We start from the raw sequence: 20,095 nt of genomic DNA, 5'->3' as shown, positions 1-20,095 counted from the left end.
GCAGCGTCAGAGGCTGCAGTAACTGCTGCTGTGGCCTGGGCCAGGGTTTCCTCCAGCTGGTTCTTGGTCTGTTGACACTTGGTCCACAGGACGTTCCACTGATGGGTCTGCCGGGGGCTGGCCAGAGGGAGATAGACAAGGTCAGTGGAAAAAACGGGTGTAGTGTGTAGTTACCCCAAGACACTCATCTGGGGTAAGTTTTTCATTTCCCCTACTAATGATGAAGGTTAGGATTGGGGGAGGGGAAGCTGATCCTAGATCTGTACTTTGGGGAAACTGCACCCCAAAGTGAAAAAAGCCCCCTAAATGACTTATTTATTATTTGAAATAAAAACAACAAACAAATAATACTTAGTAGCAATAATAATATGGCAACTACAGTCTAATAATAATAACTATGAAATAATAATAATAATAACTATGACATAATAATAATAACTATGACATAATAATAATAATAACTATGAAATAACAATAATAATAATACATATGACATAATAATAATAATAACTATGACATAATAATAATAACTATGAAATAACAATAATAATAATAAATATGGCGTAATAATAATAATAACTATGACATAATAATAATAATAACTATGACATAATAATAATATGGTAACTACTGTCTAATAATAATAACTATGACATAATAATAATATGGTAACTACTGTCTAATAATAATAACTATGACATAATAATAATATGGTAACTACTGTCTAATAATAATAACTATGACATAATAATAATAACTATGACATAATAATAATATGGTAACTACGGATTAATAATAATAACTATGACATAATAATAATAATAACTATGACATAATAATAATGCCTATGGTAACTACTGTCTAATAATAATAACTATGACAGAATAATAATAATAATAACTATGACATAATAATAACAACTATGGTAACTACTGTCTAATAATAATAACTATGACATAATAATAATAATAACTATGACATAATAGTAATAATAACTATGACATAATAATAATAATAATAACTATGACATAATAGTAATAATAACTATGACATAATAATAATAATAATAACTATGACATAATAGTAATAATAACTATGACATAATAATAATAACTATGGTAACTACTGTCTAATAATAATAACTATGACATAATAATAATAATAATAACTATGACATAATAGTAATAATAACTATGACATAATAAGAATAACTATGGTAACTACTGTCTAATAATAATAACTATGACATAATAATAATAATAATAACTATGACATAATAATAATACTATGGTAACTACTGTCTAATAATAATAACGATGACATAATAATAATAATAACTATGACATAATAATAATAATAATAATAATAATAACTATGACATAATAATAATAATAATAATAACTATGACATAATAATACATTTATGGTAACTACGGTCTAATAATAATAACTATGACATAATAATAATAATTACTATGACATAATAATAATAATAACTATGACATAATAATAATAACTATGACATAATAATAATAATAACTATGACATAATAATAATAATAACTATGACATAATACTAATAATAACTATGACATAATAGCTCAGAAAATGCAGTCCTTGTCAATCTGCCGCAATAGGCGACTGCCTAATCCTGCCTAATGAGCCGGCCGTGGTTCAAGAGGTTTTGATTTGTGTCCTTCTATGAAACCACATTGTTTTCTATTCCTAAAACAGCAATGGCAAGTGGAATCCAAAAAAAGACAAAAAGGCGGCCAATATGATGCAGAAAACTTAACTGAACTTTTCACAATGAAATTAACAAAAATATAGCTATTAGTTTACTATTACTATTAGGATGTAGGACCTTATTTGGATCTGCATTAGCTGTTGCTGAAGCTATCATACTCTTTCCTTTCCTAACCTGCCCTATCCTACTTTTTCCTATCCTACCCCATCCTACCCTACCCTATCCTACCCCAACCTATCTTACAGCAGGCGGTATACCTGTCCAAGGACAGGACCATATCATTGAGGGAGCTGAAGTTGTCCAGGGAGAACGTGGAGCTGTTGCTGAAGCTATCATACTCTTTCCTTTCCTAACCTACCCTATCCTACTTTTTCCTATCCTACCCCATCCTACCCTACCCTATCCTACCCCAACCTATCTTACAGCAGGCGGTATACCTGTCCAAGGACAGGACCATATCATTGAGGGAGCTGAAGTTGTCCAGGGAGAACGCGGAGCTGTTGCTGAAGCTATCATACTCTTTCCTTTCCTATCCTACTCTTTCCTAACTACCCTATCCTAATCTACTCTTTCCTATGCTACCCTATCCTACTCTTTCCTATTCTGTACTACTCTTTCCTATCATACCCTATCCTACCCCATCTTACTCTTTCCTACCCCATCCTACTCTTTCCTATCCTACCCTACCCTACCCAACCCTACCCCACCCTATCCTTCCCCAGCCTATCTTACAGCAGGCGGTATACCTGTCCAAGGACAGGACCATATCATTGAGGGAGCTGAAGTTGTCCAGGGAGAACGTGGAGGCCTCCATCTGATAGTCCTGGAGGATCTCAAGTACCGCAGGAGGGAGGCTCACACCACTGCTCTCCAGGTTCAGCTGCCGGAGGTAGTCCTGGCAGTGCTCCATCCACTGGTTAGCCTGCAGGACAGGACGGATAGTACGTAGAAATAGAATCAGAACAGACACTGAGTGGACAAAACATTAGGAACACCTGCTCTTTCAATGACCCAGACTGACCAGGTGAATCCAGGTGAAATCTATGATCCCTTATTTATGTCACTTTGTTAAATCCACGTCAATCAGTGGAGATGAAGGGGAGGAGACCTGGTTAAAGTATGATTTTTAAGCCTTGAGACAATTGAGACATGGATTGTGTATGTGTTCCATTCAGAGCGTGAATGGGCAAGACAACATATTTATAAGTGCCTTTGAACGGGATGTGGTAGTAGGTGTCAGGCCCCCCGGTTTACGTCATGAACTGTAACACTGCTGGGGTTTTCATGCTCAACAGATTCCAGTGTATCAAGGAGAGACCACCAACCAAAGGACATCCAGCCAACTTGCCACAACTGTGGGAAACATTGGAGTCAACATGGGCCAGCATCCCTGTGGAACGCTTTCGACACCTTGTAGAGTCCATGCCCTGATGAACTGAGGCTGTTCTGAGGGCAAAAGGGGGGATGCAACTCAATATTAGGAAGGTGTTCTTAATGTTTTGTACACTCAGTGTATATGATTGATATAATGTATAAAATATGTATCTATTGTATCTATCAATAGGTCAAGGTTCAAACACAGCAGCATAGTAAGGAGGATCAACCCTTACAGTATTCTGTGTCATAAGTGGCTCCCTATTCCCTATTTGACCAGGATTCATAGCGCCATTTGGGATGCAGCCTAAGACACCTCATCACATCCTTTTTCCTCAATCTCTCTTGCTTGATAAATAAATGAAGAATGGGAAATGATCCTGGGTCTGTCTTTACCGAGCCGTAGAACACGTAGAGGTTGGTGAGGATATCTAGCTGGTTCTTCCTCCTCTCCACTCTGCCCAGGATGGATCCCAGGTGCTGTTTGAAGTCCAGCAAGGCCGAGCTGGGCAGAGACTCCCCTGACTGCCTGACCAGCAGTAAACCCTGCTTCTGCTGCTGCTGTACGTGGACAGAGAGAAGAGGATCATGGGAAATGGAGTTTATACGAGTCTTAGAAGCAGTTTTCAAAGCAGAAAACAACAAGTCAGGAAGAAATGTACCATGTTTAAACTTACAACTGACTCCTCAAAGAACTGTTCCAAACTCTGCCTCATGTCTTTGACCGTAACCAGAGAGAGAGGAAGAGAGTCCAGGGCAGTGAGGTGCTTCTCTCCTTCCACACTGAACCATACTTTGATCTGGAGGGAGAGACGGAAGGAGATGGGATGTAAGGCTTTTGTATAATACGCTAACATCCAATACTTTAGAATCAGGGCCACTGTAGCTCACATTATCATAATTACTAGCAGCTTATTAGACATTAGTAGATCAAGTTAGAAAGGACTTCAACGTATGTAAGCACAATCAAAACGACAGAATGAAATGCCCAAAGACAAGCCATCAGTCTGACTGAAGTGAAATCAGAACGACAGAATGAAATGCCCAAAGACAAGCCATCAGTCTGACTGAAGTGAAAATCCCACCTGCTCCGTCTGTTCCTCAAACCTGCGGACCTCCAGCAGACTCTCCAGCTGTTTCAGGGACTTGTTGGAGAGGATCACCAGTTTATGGACCTCCTCATCCACCTGGTTATAAAGGACATTCACCATGTCCACTGCATCCCTGGACGGACAGCAAGGACAACAGTAGGTTGGCAACGAATGGTGGTGATGGGTAATAGATTTATCATCAGTGACCATAACGATATATGTTTGTGTTGAGCACCACTGTCTGAATGCTTCATAAAGTTATACATGATCTCTACAGAGGTTCAATACGGCCAACATTCTGATCTTTGGATAGAACTCTGATGTGTCTCAAATGGCACACTATATATTATATTATTATATTCCCTATATTTTTTTATTTTTTTATTTTACCTTTATTTAACTAGGCAAGTCAGTTAAGAACAAATTCTTATATACAATGACAGCCTAGGAACTGTGGGTTAACTGCCTGTTCAGGGGCAGAACGACAGATTTGTACCATGTCAGCTCGGGGATTTGAACTTGCAACCTTCCGGTTACTAGTCCAACGCTCTAACCACTAGGCTGCCTGCCCCTATATAGTGCACTACATTTGGCACACTCTACCCTATATAGTGCACTACATTTGGCACACTCTTCCCTATATAGTGCACTACATTTGGCACACTATTCCCTATATAGTGCACTACATTTGGCACACTCTTCCCTATATAGTGCACTATATTTGGCACACTCTTCCCTATATAGTGCACTACATTTGGCACACTCTTCCCTATATAGTGCACTACATTTGGCACACTCTTCCCTATATAGTGCACTACATTTGGCACACTCTTCCCTATATAGTGCACTACATTTGGCACACTCTTCCCTATATAGTGCACTACATTTGGCACACTCTTCCCTATATAGTGCACTACATTTGGCACACTCTTCCCTATATAGTGCACTACATTTGGCACACTCTTCTCTATATAGTGCACTACATTTGGCACACTCTTCCCTATATAGTGCACTACATTTGGCACACTCTTCCCTATATAGTGCACTACATCTGATCCAATAGTAAGTTCTGGTTATGCAGACCCTCTCCCAGCAGTACCTGTAGTTGTCATTCTCACAGGCCTCGTCCTTCCTGATCCGGGCCAGGACTGTTCCTCCCTCCAGCCTCAGTCTGTTCAGACGGGTGTCCTCCAACACACACTTCATCAGAGACCTCTGCTGCTCCAGCACCTCAGATACCTCCTGAACCAGACACACACACGCACCACAGTGTTACACACACACACACACACCACAGTGTTACACACACACACACACCACGGTGTTACACACACACACACACACACACCACGGTGTTACACACACACACACACACACACACACACACACACACACACACACACACACACACACACACACACACACACACACACACACACACACACACACACACACCACGGTGTTACACACACACACCACGGTGTTACACACACACACACACACACACACACACACCACAGTGTTACACACACACACACCACGGTGTTACACACACACACCACGAGCTTTAGTTATGGCCAGGAACTGCTGCCATGTATCCCACTCCCCCTGAGGCACCCTCGGAGAGTGGGGTCACGGCTAGGGATCAGCCATTATTGACGACGACCCAGGAGCAATTAGGGTTAAGTGCCTTGTTCAAGGGCAGATAGCTTTCACCTTGTCGGCACAGGGATTCAAACTAGCAACCTGTCACTTACTGACCCAACACTCTAACTACTAGACTACACACACACACACACACACACACACACACACACACACACACACACACACACACACACACACACACACACAAACACACACACACCTTGGTGCTGTCCAGGTTGCTGGTGCTGCTCAACGTAGAGATAGAAGATTGGAGGGAGGAGAGAGCCACGCTGCAACTGCTGGCAAACGGCTCAATTTTCTAACAGAAGGGATGAAGAGAGAGATAGAGAGAGAGAGAGAGAGAGAGAGAGAGAGCGAGAGAGAACGAGAGAGAGAGTGATTGAGAGAGAGAGAGAGAGAGAGAGAGAGAGAGAGAGAATGAGAGAGAGAGAGAGAGGGAATGAGAGAGGGAATGAGAGAGAATGAGAGAGCGAGAGAGAATGAGAGAGAGAGCGAGAGAGAGAGAGAGAGAGAGAGAGAGAGAGAGAGGGAATGAGAGAGAGAGAGAGAATGAGAGAGAGAGCGAGACAGAACGAGAGAGGGCGAGAAAGCGAGAGAGAGTGAGAGAGAATGAGAGTGTGAGAGAGAGAGAATGAGAGAGAGTGAGAGAGAGTGAGAGAGAGAGCGAAAGGGAATGAGAGAGAGAGAGAGAAAGAGAGAGAGAGTGGGAGAGTGTGAGAGAGAGAGAATGAGAAAGAGAGCGAGAAAGAGAGAGAGAGCAAGAGAGAGAATAAGAGAGAGAGAGAATGAGAGAGGGCAGAGAGAGCGAAAGAGAGCGAGAGAGAGAGCGAGGGACAGAGAGAGAGAATGAGAGAGAATGAGAGAGGGCAGAGAGAGCGAAAGAGAGCGAAAGAGAGCGAGAGAGAGAGCGAGAGAGAGAGAGAGAGAGGGAATGAGAGAGAGTGAGAGAGAATGAGAGAGCGAGAGAGAATGAGAGAGAAGGCGAGAGAGAGAGAGGGAATGAGAGAGAGAGTGAGAGAGAGAGAGAGAGAGATAGAATGAGAGAGAGAGAGATAGAATGAGAGAGAGAGAGCGAGAGAGAACGAGAGAGAGCGAGAGAGAACGAGAGAGAGCGAGAAAGCGAGAGAGAACGAGAGAGAGCGAGAAAGCGAGAGAGAGCGAGAGTGAATGAGAGTGTGAGAGAGAGAGAATGAGAGAGAGAGCGAGAGAGAGAGAATGAGAGAGAGAGAATGAGAGAGAGAGCAAGAGAGAGAAAGAGAGAGAGAGAGAATGAGAGAGAGCAAATGAGAGAGCAGAGAGAGAGAGAGAATGAGAGAGAGAGAGTGAGAGAGTGTGAGAGAGAGAATGAGAGAGTGTGAGAGAGAGAGAATGAGAGAGATAGAATGAGAGAGAGAAAATTGGAGAGAGAGCAAGAGAGAGAATAAGAGAGAGAGAGAATGAGAGAGAGCAGAGAGAGCGAAAGAGAGCGAGAGAGAGAGCGAGGGACAGAGAGAGAGAGAGAGAGAGAGAATGAGAGAGGGCAGAGAGAGCGAAAGAGAGAGAGAGAGAGAGAGAGAGAGAGAGATAGTGTTGAGATCAGGGAATACCAGACCATTTAAGTGATAATGACCTTGAAGCCGGTGATTGGAGGATATATTGGCGCGGGTGGTGTTAGTGTTAGTCTGTCTGTCTGTCTGTCTGTCTGTCTGTCTGTCTGTCTGTCTGTCTGTCTGTCTGTCTGTCTGGTCCTGACTCCTTCATTACTATGGGACAGCTGGAGATCGAATTTGAATATTGAAACAGTTGCAAATGTCAGAGAGACAGACATAAAGGTTTATATAAATCTCTGCTGTTGAAAACTAAATGTTAGTCTAAAATAAATGGTAGATGATGTCTAGATGCTTTTTATAGTGGAGATCAAGTTTATAAATTACCTGGCTGGGTAGATGAGACAGTGGATTCAGCAGTCAGATGGAACAGAGTAAATAGGCATTTTAACTTTATAGATTTAGCCGGGGGTAACTTGTGGAATAGACACCGTCTGGAATGCGATTTTAACCAATCAGCATCCAGGATTAGACCCACCTGTTGTATAAAGTGCATTACTTTTGACCAGAGACCTGTGGGCCCTGGTCAAACGCAGTGCACTGCATAGCTAACAGGGTGCCATTTGAGACAACTGTAACCGTGGTGATGTGATCCCTACCTGTCTGAAGGCGACCCAGTGATCGTGGTCGTAAGGGAATGTTCCGTCCAGGTCTCTAGTGAGCTGACTGGAGTCTATGTGCTTCAACAGAGCCTTCAGGGACGTCAGGAGCTCCGTCTGCATGGGGACAGAGGGACACATGCTCACTGTAACTCCCCACCAGGGTGGGGCCTGTGAGTAACAGGGTTGGAGTCAATTCCAGTCGACTCAGGAAGTAAACTGAAATTCCTATTCCAATATCAATTATCTTCAATGCTTTTCCAATAAGGAAACTAAAGCTCTCACATCGTACCTTGCTACAGATATCAGATATAACTTCCACCAATCCAAAAGCGACCATCTACTATATAATATAAAATGACAGGTAACCTTGATGATGTAAGTAAAGAAATGTAACTAAGAAAAATCATAATGAGAGACAGAATGATCTGTAATATACATCGCTATGTTGCAGGTTTCATCAAGACAACTAACCAATCACATCCTTTTATCCACGTGTCATGTAGTTTCAATAGGAAGAGACGTGTTGAGCTCTACTGTAGAAACCTGGAGGAATTCCAGAGATAATCACTTAACTCAACGTTGGACCTAAACCCTGATCTCATTAGATGTGTCTGTCTGTGTGATGGATGTTGGACCTAAACCCTGATCTCATTAGATGTGTCTGTCTGTGTGATGGATGTTGGACCTAAACCCTGATCTCATTAGATGTGTCTGGCTGTGTGATGGATGTTGGACCTAAACCCTGATCTCATTAGATGTGTCTGTCTGTGTGATGGATGTTGGACCTAAACCCTGATCTCATTAGATGTGTCTGTCTGTGTGATGGATGTTGGACCTAAAACCCTGATCTCATTAGATGTGTCTGTCTGTGTGATGGATGTTGGACCTAAACCCTGATCTCATTAGATGTGTCTGGCTGTGTGATGGATGTTGGACCTAAACCCTGATCTCATTAGATGTGTCTGGCTGTGTGATGGATGTTGGACCTAAACCCTGATCTCATTAGATGTGTCTGTCTGTGTGATGGATGTTGGACCTAAACCCTGATCTCATTAGATGTGTCTGGCTGTGTGATGGATGTTGGACCTAAACCCTGATCTCATTAGATGTGTCTGTCTGTGTGATGGATGTTGGACCTAAACCCTGATCTCATTAGATGTGTCTGTCTGTGTGATGGATGTTGGACCTAAACCCTGATCTCATTAGATGTGTCTGTCTGTGTGATGGATGTTGGACCTAAACCCTGATCTCATTAGATGTGTCTGTCTGTGTGATGGATGTTGGACCTAAACCCTGATCTCATTAGATGTGTCTGTCTGTGTGATGGATGTTGGACCTAAACCCTGATCTCATTAGATGTGTCTGTCTGTGTGATGGATGTTGGACCTAAACCCTGATCTCATTAGATGTGTCTGGCTGTGTGATGGATGTTGGACCTAAACCCTGATCTCATTAGATGTGTCTGTCTGTGTGATGGATGTTGGACCTAAACCCTGATCTCATTAGATGTGTCTGTCTGTGTGATGGATGTTGGACCTAAACCCTGATCTCATTAGATGTGTCTGTCTGTGTGATGGATGTTGGACCTAAACCCTGATCTCATTAGATGTGTCTGTCTGTGTGATGGATGTTGTGGGTGTTTTCAGTATGTTTTCAGTGGGACAGACTGTGTGTGTGTGTGTGTGTGTGTGGTAGGTAGGTAGGTAGGCTGGTGATGAAGAGATGATTACATTTTCCACAGTCAGACATGCAGCTTCACGCAAACCTACATAGCACAGATACCCCAGCTCTCAACAACACACCATGACCTGACACGCTACACGCTAAACACACACACACGCACACACACGTACTGCCTCACTCAGACTCATACTCAGGTCAAGGACCTGACATTAACAGGCTGCTAGCGACGACTCAACACAATAGCCTCGGTGTATCTGAATAGACTAGGAGGCGCCTGTGATAATGCTGTATCCTTCCTGATGTTACATTGTGTTAATCACTGCGTGTGGAAAATGTTAGGATTCTGGTTGCCGTAGGCATGTAAGAAATACTCCCAAGATATGTGATTTGAAGTCTTGAATTAGACAAGAACGCTCAATGCAAATATCACAGCAAATGGGTCATTATTTAATACTTTACCTGTACAGTAGTAACGTCTCTTTCAGGCTTGATAGTTGTCTCCTTGTCCACAAGTAGCAGGACGGAGGAAAGTGCATTTGGTGATAAAGCCTGGGGGAAAAGCAACACAAATTGACATGTACATTATTGGGAGGGGGGCGCTACATGAACGAAAACACCACAATATATCATCATTATCAAATCACAACTCTTCATGTGCCTGTTGTGTGCAGGCTGGATGCTGGCGGACCATCCGTGTGTGTACTGTATGTGTACATGTGTGTATTTGTGTGTGTGTGTGTGTGTGTGTGTGTGTGTGTGTGTGTGTGTGTGTGTGTGTGTGTGTGTTGTGTGTGTGTGTGTGTGTGTGTGTGTGTGTGTGTGTGTGTGTATTTGTGTGTGTGTGTGTGTGTGTGTGTGTGTATGTGTGTGTGTGTGTGTGTGTGTGTGTGTGTGTGTGTGTATTTGTGTGTGTGTGTGTGTGTGTGTGTGTGTGTGTGTGTATTTGTGTGTGTGTGTGTGTATGTGTGTGTGTGTGTGTGTGTGTGTGTGTGTGTGTGTGTGTATTTGTGTGTGTGTGTGTGTGTGTGTGTGTGTGTGTGTGTATTTGTGTGTGTGTGTATTTGTGTGTGTGTGTGTGTGTGTGTGTGTGTGTGTGTGTGTGTGTGTGTGTGCGCCCTTACAAAAAAAAAAACAAATTTTTAAAAAATCCTGTGAAAAAAACAAGTGGTTTTCAGAACGCACGTGTGAACAAATCACGTGAAAAAAATGTGTTTGAACTCTTTTCCACAGGATTACTTTTCACCACTTCCAACTACGCCCAGGGACCGAGCAGGACTGCTACAATGAATGGGACAAAACCTGTAGCTGGTGACAAGGCAAAGAAAGGAAAAGGCCAGGGCAACATAATGAGAGGCCAGGGTAACATAAGGAGAGGCCAGGGTAACATAAGGAGAGGCCAGGGTAACATAAGGAGAGGCCAGGGTAACATAAGGAGAGGCCAGGGTAACATAAGGAGAGGTCAGGGTAACATAAGGAGAGGCCAGGTTAACATAAGGAGAGGTCAGGGTCACTTAAGGAGAGGCCAGGGTAACATAAGGAGAGGCCAGGGTAACATAAGGAGAGGCCAGGGTAACATAAGGAGAGGTCAGGGTAACATAAGGAGAGGCCAGGGTAACATAAGGTGAGGTCAGGAGAGACCAGGGTAACATAAGGATAGGCCAGGTTAACATAAGGAGAGGTCAGGGTCACTTAAGGAGAGGCCAGGGTAACATAAGGAGAGGCCAGGGTAACATAAGGAGAGGTCAGGGTAACATAAGGAGAGGCCAGGGTAACATAAGGAGAGGTCAGGGTAACATAAGGAGAGGCCAGGAGAGACCAGGGTAACATAAGGAGAGGCCAGGGTAACATAAGGAGAGGCCAGGGTAACATAAGGAGAGGCCAGGGTAACATAAGGAGAGGTCAGGGTAACATAAGGAGATGCCAGGGTAACATAAGGAGAGGCCAGGGTAACATAAGGAGAGGCCAGGGTAACATAAGGAGAGGCCAGGGTAACATAAGGAGAGGCCAGGGTAACATAAGGAGAGGCCAGGTTAACATAAGGAGAGGCCAGGGTAACATAAGGAGAGGCCAGGTTAACATAAGGAGAGGCCAGGGTAACATAAGGAGAGGCCAGGTGAGGCCAGGATAACATAAGGAGAGGCCAGGGTAACATAAGGAGAGGCCAGGTGAGGCCAGGATAACATAAGGAGAGGCCAGGGTAACATAAGAGAGGCCAGGGTAACATAAGGAGAGGCCAGGTGAGGCCAGGATAACATAAGGAGAGGTCAGGGTAACATAAGGAGAGGCCAGGGTAACATAAGGAGAGGTCAGGGTAACATAAGGAGAGGCCAGGTTAACATAAGAGAGGCCAGGTTAACATAAGGAGAGGCCAGGGTAACATAAGGAAAGAGAGGGAACATGGCATTGAAAGAGGGAGGTGTTTTACTGAATTGCATTATCATAACAAATGTTTCACTGCAAAAAAAAATTGATTTCATTTACAAATAATTTGCTCTCACGTTTAAACATTATTTCCTTGCAATATTTAGTTTTGTCGTCAATACCTTGGGGTTTTAGTTTTGCCATCAATACCTTGGGGTTTTAGTTTTGTCATCAATACCTTGGGGTTTTAGTTTTGCCATCAATACCTTGGAGTTTTAGTTTTGTCATCAATACCTTGGGGTTTTAGTTTTGCCATCAATACCTTGGGGTTTTAGTTTTGTCATCAATACCTTGGGGTTTTAGTTTTGCCATCAATACCTTGGGGTTTTAGTTTTGTCATCAATACCTTGGAGTTTTAGTTTTGTCATCAATACCTTGGGGTTTTAGTTTTGCCATCAATACCTTGGGGTTTTAGTTTTGTCATCAATACCTTGGAGTTTTAGTTTTGCCATCAATACCTTGGAGTTTTAGTTTTGCCATCAATACCTTGGGGTTTTAGTTTTGTCATCAATACCTTGGGGTTTTAGTTTTGTCATCAATACCTTGGAGTTTTAGTTTTGTCATCAATACCTTGGGGTTTTAGTTTTGTCATCAATACCTTGGGGTTTTAGTTTTGTCATCAATACCTTGGGGTTTTAGTTTTGTCATCAATACCTTGGGGTTTTAGTTTTGTCATCAATACCTTGGGGTTTTAGTTTTGTCATCAATACCTTGGGGTTTTAGTTTTGTCATCAATACCTTGGAGTTTTAGTTTTGTCATCAATACCTTGGAGTTTAAGTTTTGTCATCAATACCTTGGGGTTTTAGTTTTGTCATCAATACCTTGGGGTTTTAGTTTTGCCATCAATACCTTGGGGTTTTAGTTTTGCCATCAATACCTTGGAGTTTTAGTTTTGTCATCAATACCTTGGGGTTTTAGTTTTGCCATCAATACCTTGGGGTTTTAGTTTTGCCATCAATACCTTGGAGTTTTAGTTTTGTCATCAATACCTTGGGGTTTTAGTTTTGTCATCAATACCTTGGGGTTTTAGTTTTGTCATCAATACCTTGGGGTTTTAGTTTTGCCATCAATACCTTGGAGTTTTAGTTTTGTCATCAATACCTTGGGGTTTTAGTTTTGCCATCAATACCTTGGGGTTTTAGTTTTGTCATCAATACCTTGGGGTTTTAGTTTTGCCATCAATACCTTGGGGTTTTAGTTTTGTCATCAATACCTTGGAGTTTTAGTTTTGTCATCAATACCTTGGGGTTTTAGTTTTGCCATCAATACCTTGGGGTTTTAGTTTTGTCATCAATACCTTGGAGTTTTAGTTTTGCCATCAATACCTTGGAGTTTTAGTTTTGCCATCAATACCTTGGGGTTTTAGTTTTGTCATCAATACCTTGGGGTTTTAGTTTTGTCATCAATACCTTGGAGTTTTAGTTTTGTCATCAATACCTTGGGGTTTTAGTTTTGTCATCAATACCTTGGGGTTTTAGTTTTGTCATCAATACCTTGGGGTTTTAGTTTTGTCATCAATACCTTGGGGTTTTAGTTTTGTCATCAATACCTTGGGGTTTTAGTTTTGTCATCAATACCTTGGGGTTTTAGTTTTGTCATCAATACCTTGGGGTTTTAGTTTTGTCATCAATACCTTGGGGTTTTAGTTTTGTCATCAATACCTTGGAGTTTTAGTTTTGTCATCAATACCTTGGGGTTTTAGTTTTGTCATCAATACCTTGGGGTTTTAGTTTTGCCATCAATACCTTGGGGTTTTAGTTTTGTCATCAATACCTTGGGGTTTTAGTTTTGACATGAATACCTTGGGGTTTTAGTTTTGTCATCAATACCTTGGGGTTTTAGTTTTGTCATCAATACCTTGGGGTTTTAGTTTTGTCATCAATACCTTGGAGTTTTAGTTTTGACATCAATACCTTGGGGTTTTAGTTTTGTCATCAATACCTTGGGGTTTTAGTTTTGTCATCAATACCTTGGGGTTTTAGTTTTGTCATCAATACCTTGGGGTTTTAGTTTTGTCATCAATACCTTGGGGTTTTAGTTTTGCCATCAATACCTTGGGGTTTTAGTTTTGTCATCAATACCTTGGGGTTTTAGTTTTGCCATCAATACCTTGGGGTTTTAGTTTTGTCATCAATACCTTGGAGTTTTAGTTTTGTCATCAATACCTTGGGGTTTTAGTTTTGCCATCAATACCTTGGGGTTTTAGTTTTGTCATCAATACCTTGGAGTTTTAGTTTTGCCATCAATACCTTGGAGTTTTAGTTTTGCCATCAATACCTTGGGGTTTTAGTTTTGTCATCAATACCTTGGGGTTTTAGTTTTGTCATCAATACCTTGGAGTTTTAGTTTTGTCATCAATACCTTGGGGTTTTAGTTTTGTCATCAATACCTTGGGGTTTTAGTTTTGTCATCAATACCTTGGGGTTTTAGTTTTGTCATCAATACCTTGGGGTTTTAGTTTTGTCATCAATACCTTGGGGTTTTAGTTTTGTCATCAATACCTTGGGGTTTTAGTTTTGTCATCAATACCTTGGGGTTTTAGTTTTGTCATCAATACCTTGGGGTTTTAGTTTTGTCATCAATACCTTGGAGTTTTAGTTTTGTCATCAATACCTTGGGGTTTTAGTTTTGTCATCAATACCTTGGGGTTTTAGTTTTGCCATCAATACCTTGGGGTTTTAGTTTTGTCATCAATACCTTGGGGTTTTAGTTTTGACATGAATACCTTGGGGTTTTAGTTTTGTCATCAATACCTTGGGGTTTTAGTTTTGTCATCAATACCTTGGGGTTTTAGTTTTGTCATCAATACCTTGGAGTTTTAGTTTTGACATCAATACCTTGGGGTTTTAGTTTTGTCATCAATACCTTGGGGTTTTAGTTTTGTCATCAATACCTTGGGGTTTTAGTTTTGTCATCAATACCTTGGGGTTTTAGTTTTGTCATCAATACCTTGGGGTTTTAGTTTTGTCATCAATACCTTGGGGTTTTAGTTTTGTCATCAATACCTTGGGGTTTTAGTTTTGTCATCAATACCTTGGGGTTTTAGTTTTGTCATCAATACCTTGGGGTTTTAGTTTTGTCATCAATACCTTGGGGTTTTAGTTTTGTCATCAATACCTTGGGGTTTTAGTTTTGTCATCAATACCTTGGAGTTTTAGTTTTGTCATCAATACCTTGGGGTTTTAGTTTTGTCATCAATACCTTGGGGTTTTAGTTTTGCCATCAATACCTTGGGGTTTTAGTTTTGTCATCAATACCTTGGGGTTTTAGTTTTGACATGAATACCTTGAGGTTTTAGTTTTGTCATCAATACCTTGGGGTTTTAGTTTTGTCATCAATACCTTGGGGTTTTAGTTTTGTCATCAATACCTTGGAGTTTTAGTTTTGACATCAATACCTTGGGGTTTTAGTTTTGTCATCAATACCTTGGGGTTTTAGTTTTGTCATCAATACCTTGGGGTTTTAGTTTTGTCATCAATACCTTGGGGTTTTAGTTTTGTCATCAATACCTTGGGGTTTTAGTTTTGTCATCAATACCTTGGGGTTTTAGTTTTGTCATCAATACCTTGGGGTTTTAGTTTTGACATCAATACCTTGGGGTTTTAGTTTTGTCATCAATACCTTGGGGTTTTAGTTTTGCCATCAATACCTTGGGGTTTTAGTTTTGTTTTCAACATCATTCTTTTTGTTTGGAATACTAATAATTATGTTCTCAACTTCAGAAGTTTTGCTTCTAAAGTAACTCTAACTGAAGGACTGCACCACATAATAACACTATAACTCTATGAAATGTGCTTAAAGCGGCCATCTTTAATTTAATCACTAACAGTGTTCTCACCGCCACAGTAAAAAGTTGAGGGATGGGTCTGGAGAAATGCAACCACTCTCAAATCCATAGACTATGCTATGGATGCAAAGACTGACCACCTATGATGCCAAATAGTTGTAACCATGTTTTGAGGCTACACAGTGTTTGTTTACATTTACTTTTTTTACAAACATTGGAGTTTTCTTACATGTAAAACCGCACATTTGACAAGTGCTTTTTTGGCAAAGGAGTATGTGCATGTCTGTGTGTGTGTGTGAACAGACAAGTAAGAACAGGTCTTCCCCACTAGCCCTGAAGCCCAGCCTTTCTGCATGTGAAATGTGATGGACCAAGTCACTACACAGAAATCAAAGTGCCTCTCCAGAAATCAACCTTCTCCAGAAATCAACCTTCTCCAGAAATCAACCTTCTCCAGACCAAGAAAGGGACAGAAAAACAAGAGTAAAGAAGAAATATGTGCTGTGCCAACTACAGTACTATACTATAACATTACTATAGTACTATACTATAACAGTACATTACTATAGTACTATACCATAACATTACTATAGTACTATACTATAACATTACTATAGTACTATACTATAACATTACATTACTATAGTACTATACTATAACATTGCTATAGCACTATGCTATAACATTACTATAGTACTATACTATAACATTACTATAGTACTATACTATAACATTACTATAGTACTATACTATAACATTACATTACTATAGTACTATACCATAACATTACTATAGTACTATACTATACCGGCACTATAGTACTATACTATAACATTATGATAGTACTGTACCATACCATTACTATAGTATTATACTATAACAGTACTATAGTACTATACTATAACATTAATATAGTACTATACTATAACATTACTATAGTACTATACTATAACATTACTATAGTACTATACTATAACAGTACTATAGTACTATACTATAACATTACTATAGTACTGTACTATAACATTACTATAGTACTGTACCATACCATTAGTATAGTACTATACTATAACATTACTATAGTACTATACTATACCATTACTATAGTACTATACTATAACATTACTATAGTACTATACTATAACATTACTATAGTACTATACCATATCATTACTATAGTACTACACTATAACATTACTATAGTGCTATACTATAACATTTTCATAGTACTATACTATAACAATACTATAGTACTATACTATAACATTACCACAGTACTATACTATAACATTACCACATTACTATACTATAACATTACTATAGTACTATACTATAACATTACTATAGTACTATACCATAGCATTACTATAGTACTACACTATAACATTACTATAGTACTATCCTATAACATTACTATAGTACTATACCATGCCATTACTATAGTACTACACTATAAAATTACTATAGTATTATACTATAACATAGGGGCGGCAGGGTAGCCTAGTGGTTAGAGCGTTGGACTAGTAACCGGAAGGTTGCGAGTTCAAACCCCCGAGCTGACAAGGTAGAAATCTGTCGTTCTGCCCCTGAACAGGCAGTTAACCCACTGTTCCCAGGCCGTCATTGAAAATAAGAATTTGTTCTTAACTGACTTGCCTGGTTAAATAAAGGTAAAATAAAAAAATAAAATAAAAATTCCTATAGTACTAATGCTATAGCATTACTACAGTACTATACTAGAACATTCGACCATTACTATAGTACTATACTAGAGCATTGCTATAGTACTGTACAAGAACATTGCCATAGTACTATACTACAACATTACTACAATACTATACTTTAACATGACTGCAGTACTATACATTACTATACATTATACATATATACATTATACATTACTGCAGCACTATACTTTAACATTACCACAGTACTATACTATAACATTACTGCAGTACTATACTATCTCATTACCACAGTACTATACTTTAACATTACTGCAGTACTATACCATACCATTACTACAGTACTATACTATAACATTACTGTGATACTATACTATATCATTACCGCAGTACTACACTATCTCATTACTGCAGTACTATACCATAACATTACTGCAGTACTATACTACGACATTGCTGCGGTACTAAACTATAACATTACTATAGTACTATACTATATCATTACCGCAGTACTATACTATATCATTACCGCAGTACTATACTATAAAATTTCTGCAGTACTATACTATAATTTCTGCCATACTATACTACAACATTACCACAGTACCATGCTATAACATCACTACAGTACTATACTATAACATTTCTGCAGTACTATACTATAATTTCTGCCATACTATACTACAACATGACTACAGTACCATGCTATAACATCACTACAGTACTATACTATAATTTCTGCCATACTATACTACAACATTACCACAGTACCATGCTATAACATCACTACAGTACTATACTATAACATTGCTGCAGTACTATACTATAACATTACTGCAGTACTATACTACAACATGACCACAGTACTATACTATGGCATTACTGCAGTACTATACTATAACATTACTACGGTACTATACTATAACATTACTGCGGTACTATACTATAACATTGCTATTGTACTATACTAGAGTGTAGTGACAGTGAAATAACATTTCTTAACACCATGAAAACATTGTTAAGAATCAGAGGACGTAAAGAAGCCGCCTGAGGATCGGTCATGTGGGACGTGGTTGTGATGACATGTTATTTTCCGTTGAAAGCTCATACCTGGAGTTCAGACAGAGATGATTGAGTCCCAAATAGCATGTTAATCCCTATATTATAGTGCACTACTTTTGACCAGAGCCCTATGGGTCCTATGGTCAAAAGTAGTGCACTACACTGTAGATAGAATAGGGTTCCATTCGGGATGCAGGTAATATTATTGTCATTAGAAAGCTCTCACCTGCAGTCCAGACAGAGATGAGAACAGAGCAGGACTGGGCTGCTGTCTCCTGGTGTCCACTAGCACCGTAAGGCCTTGGTCACGCCTCTCGCTCCTGAAACCAGAAACAAAACCCATCAGGGTGATCTTGTGAATTGGTTAGTCCTTGCGTCATCTCTCCTCTCCCCTGTAACTATTCCACAGGTTGTTGCTGTACATCAGAATGTGTTCTCAGTCAAATGACCTGGTAAAATAAGGGTTAAATAATATATATATGTATAGCCCCATTATGAGAGTGGTTACGCTATACTATAACATTACTATAGTACTATACTAAAGCATTACAACAGTACTATACTATAACATTACTATAGTACTATACTATAACATTACTACAGTACAATACTATAACATTACTACAGTACTATACTATATCATTACTACAGTACTATGCTATAACATTGCTACAGTACTATGCTATAACATTACTATAGTACTATACTATAACATTACTATAGTACTATACTATAACATTACTACAGTACAATACTATAACATTACTACAGTACTATACTATATCATTACTACAGTACTATACTATAACATTGCTACAGTACTATACTAAACATTACTACAGTACTATGCTATAGCATTACTATAGTACTATACTACCACATTACTACAGTACTATACTAGTGGCTCCAGACCCATTTCTCAGCTGTTTCCCAAAAAGTGTTGAGGTGCCTACTTTGTTATTGTTTGAATCCCAGAATGCCCCCTTAAAAGGAACACCATCTAGTAACTAAAGCCTGGACGGGGTTTCAGCAGATGAAACCGGAGTGCGGCTGGTTGACTGACTGACCTGAGTGTTGAATAGTAGTAACCCAGGAGACAGGTGAGGTCTTTGGCCGTGCAGCTCTCCCCAGCCCACACCCTCCCCCGCGTGCACACCTGCAGCACCGCCCGCCCGCTGAGGTCTCTGTTACCTGGAAGAGAGGGGGGGGGGGGGGGGGTCAGCGCTCACTCATAGTCAAGTAGACCTTATGGGTGCTTCCCAAATGGTACCCTAATCTCTATATAAAGTAGTGCGCTACATTTTGACCAAAGTCCTGTGGGCCCTGTTCAAAAGTAGTGCACTACAAAGGGAATACTGTAGGTTGCTATTTGGGACGTAGAGAAAGTGAC

At 40.0% G+C, this 20,095-nt stretch overlaps 1 protein-coding gene across 1 annotated transcript in view; it reads right to left on the bottom strand.

Annotated features, from left to right (window-relative positions):
* Nucleotides 1-20,095, bottom strand: part of LOC139404938 (pleckstrin homology domain-containing family G member 4B-like) — an 81,401-nt gene that overhangs the window by 15,219 nt on the left and 46,087 nt on the right. The window contains 11 exon segments of the mRNA XM_071147480.1: nucleotides 1-117; nucleotides 2,492-2,667; nucleotides 3,516-3,680; nucleotides 3,797-3,919; nucleotides 4,205-4,343; nucleotides 5,310-5,452; nucleotides 6,078-6,176; nucleotides 8,064-8,180; nucleotides 10,209-10,298; nucleotides 18,932-19,025; nucleotides 19,773-19,896. The exon segment at nucleotides 1-117 is cut by the window's left edge and continues 395 nt beyond it. Coding sequence (XP_071003581.1) covers nucleotides 1-117; nucleotides 2,492-2,667; nucleotides 3,516-3,680; nucleotides 3,797-3,919; nucleotides 4,205-4,343; nucleotides 5,310-5,452; nucleotides 6,078-6,176; nucleotides 8,064-8,180; nucleotides 10,209-10,298; nucleotides 18,932-19,025; nucleotides 19,773-19,896 — 1,387 coding nt within the window.

The sequence above is a fragment of the Oncorhynchus clarkii genome, unplaced genomic scaffold (genome assembly GCF_045791955.1).
Source record: "Oncorhynchus clarkii lewisi isolate Uvic-CL-2024 unplaced genomic scaffold, UVic_Ocla_1.0 unplaced_contig_10529_pilon_pilon, whole genome shotgun sequence".
NCBI lineage: Eukaryota > Metazoa > Chordata > Actinopteri > Salmoniformes > Salmonidae > Oncorhynchus > Oncorhynchus clarkii.
The sequence above is the reverse complement of the archived record's forward strand: the minus strand, read 5'-3'. Positions and strand labels throughout refer to the sequence as shown.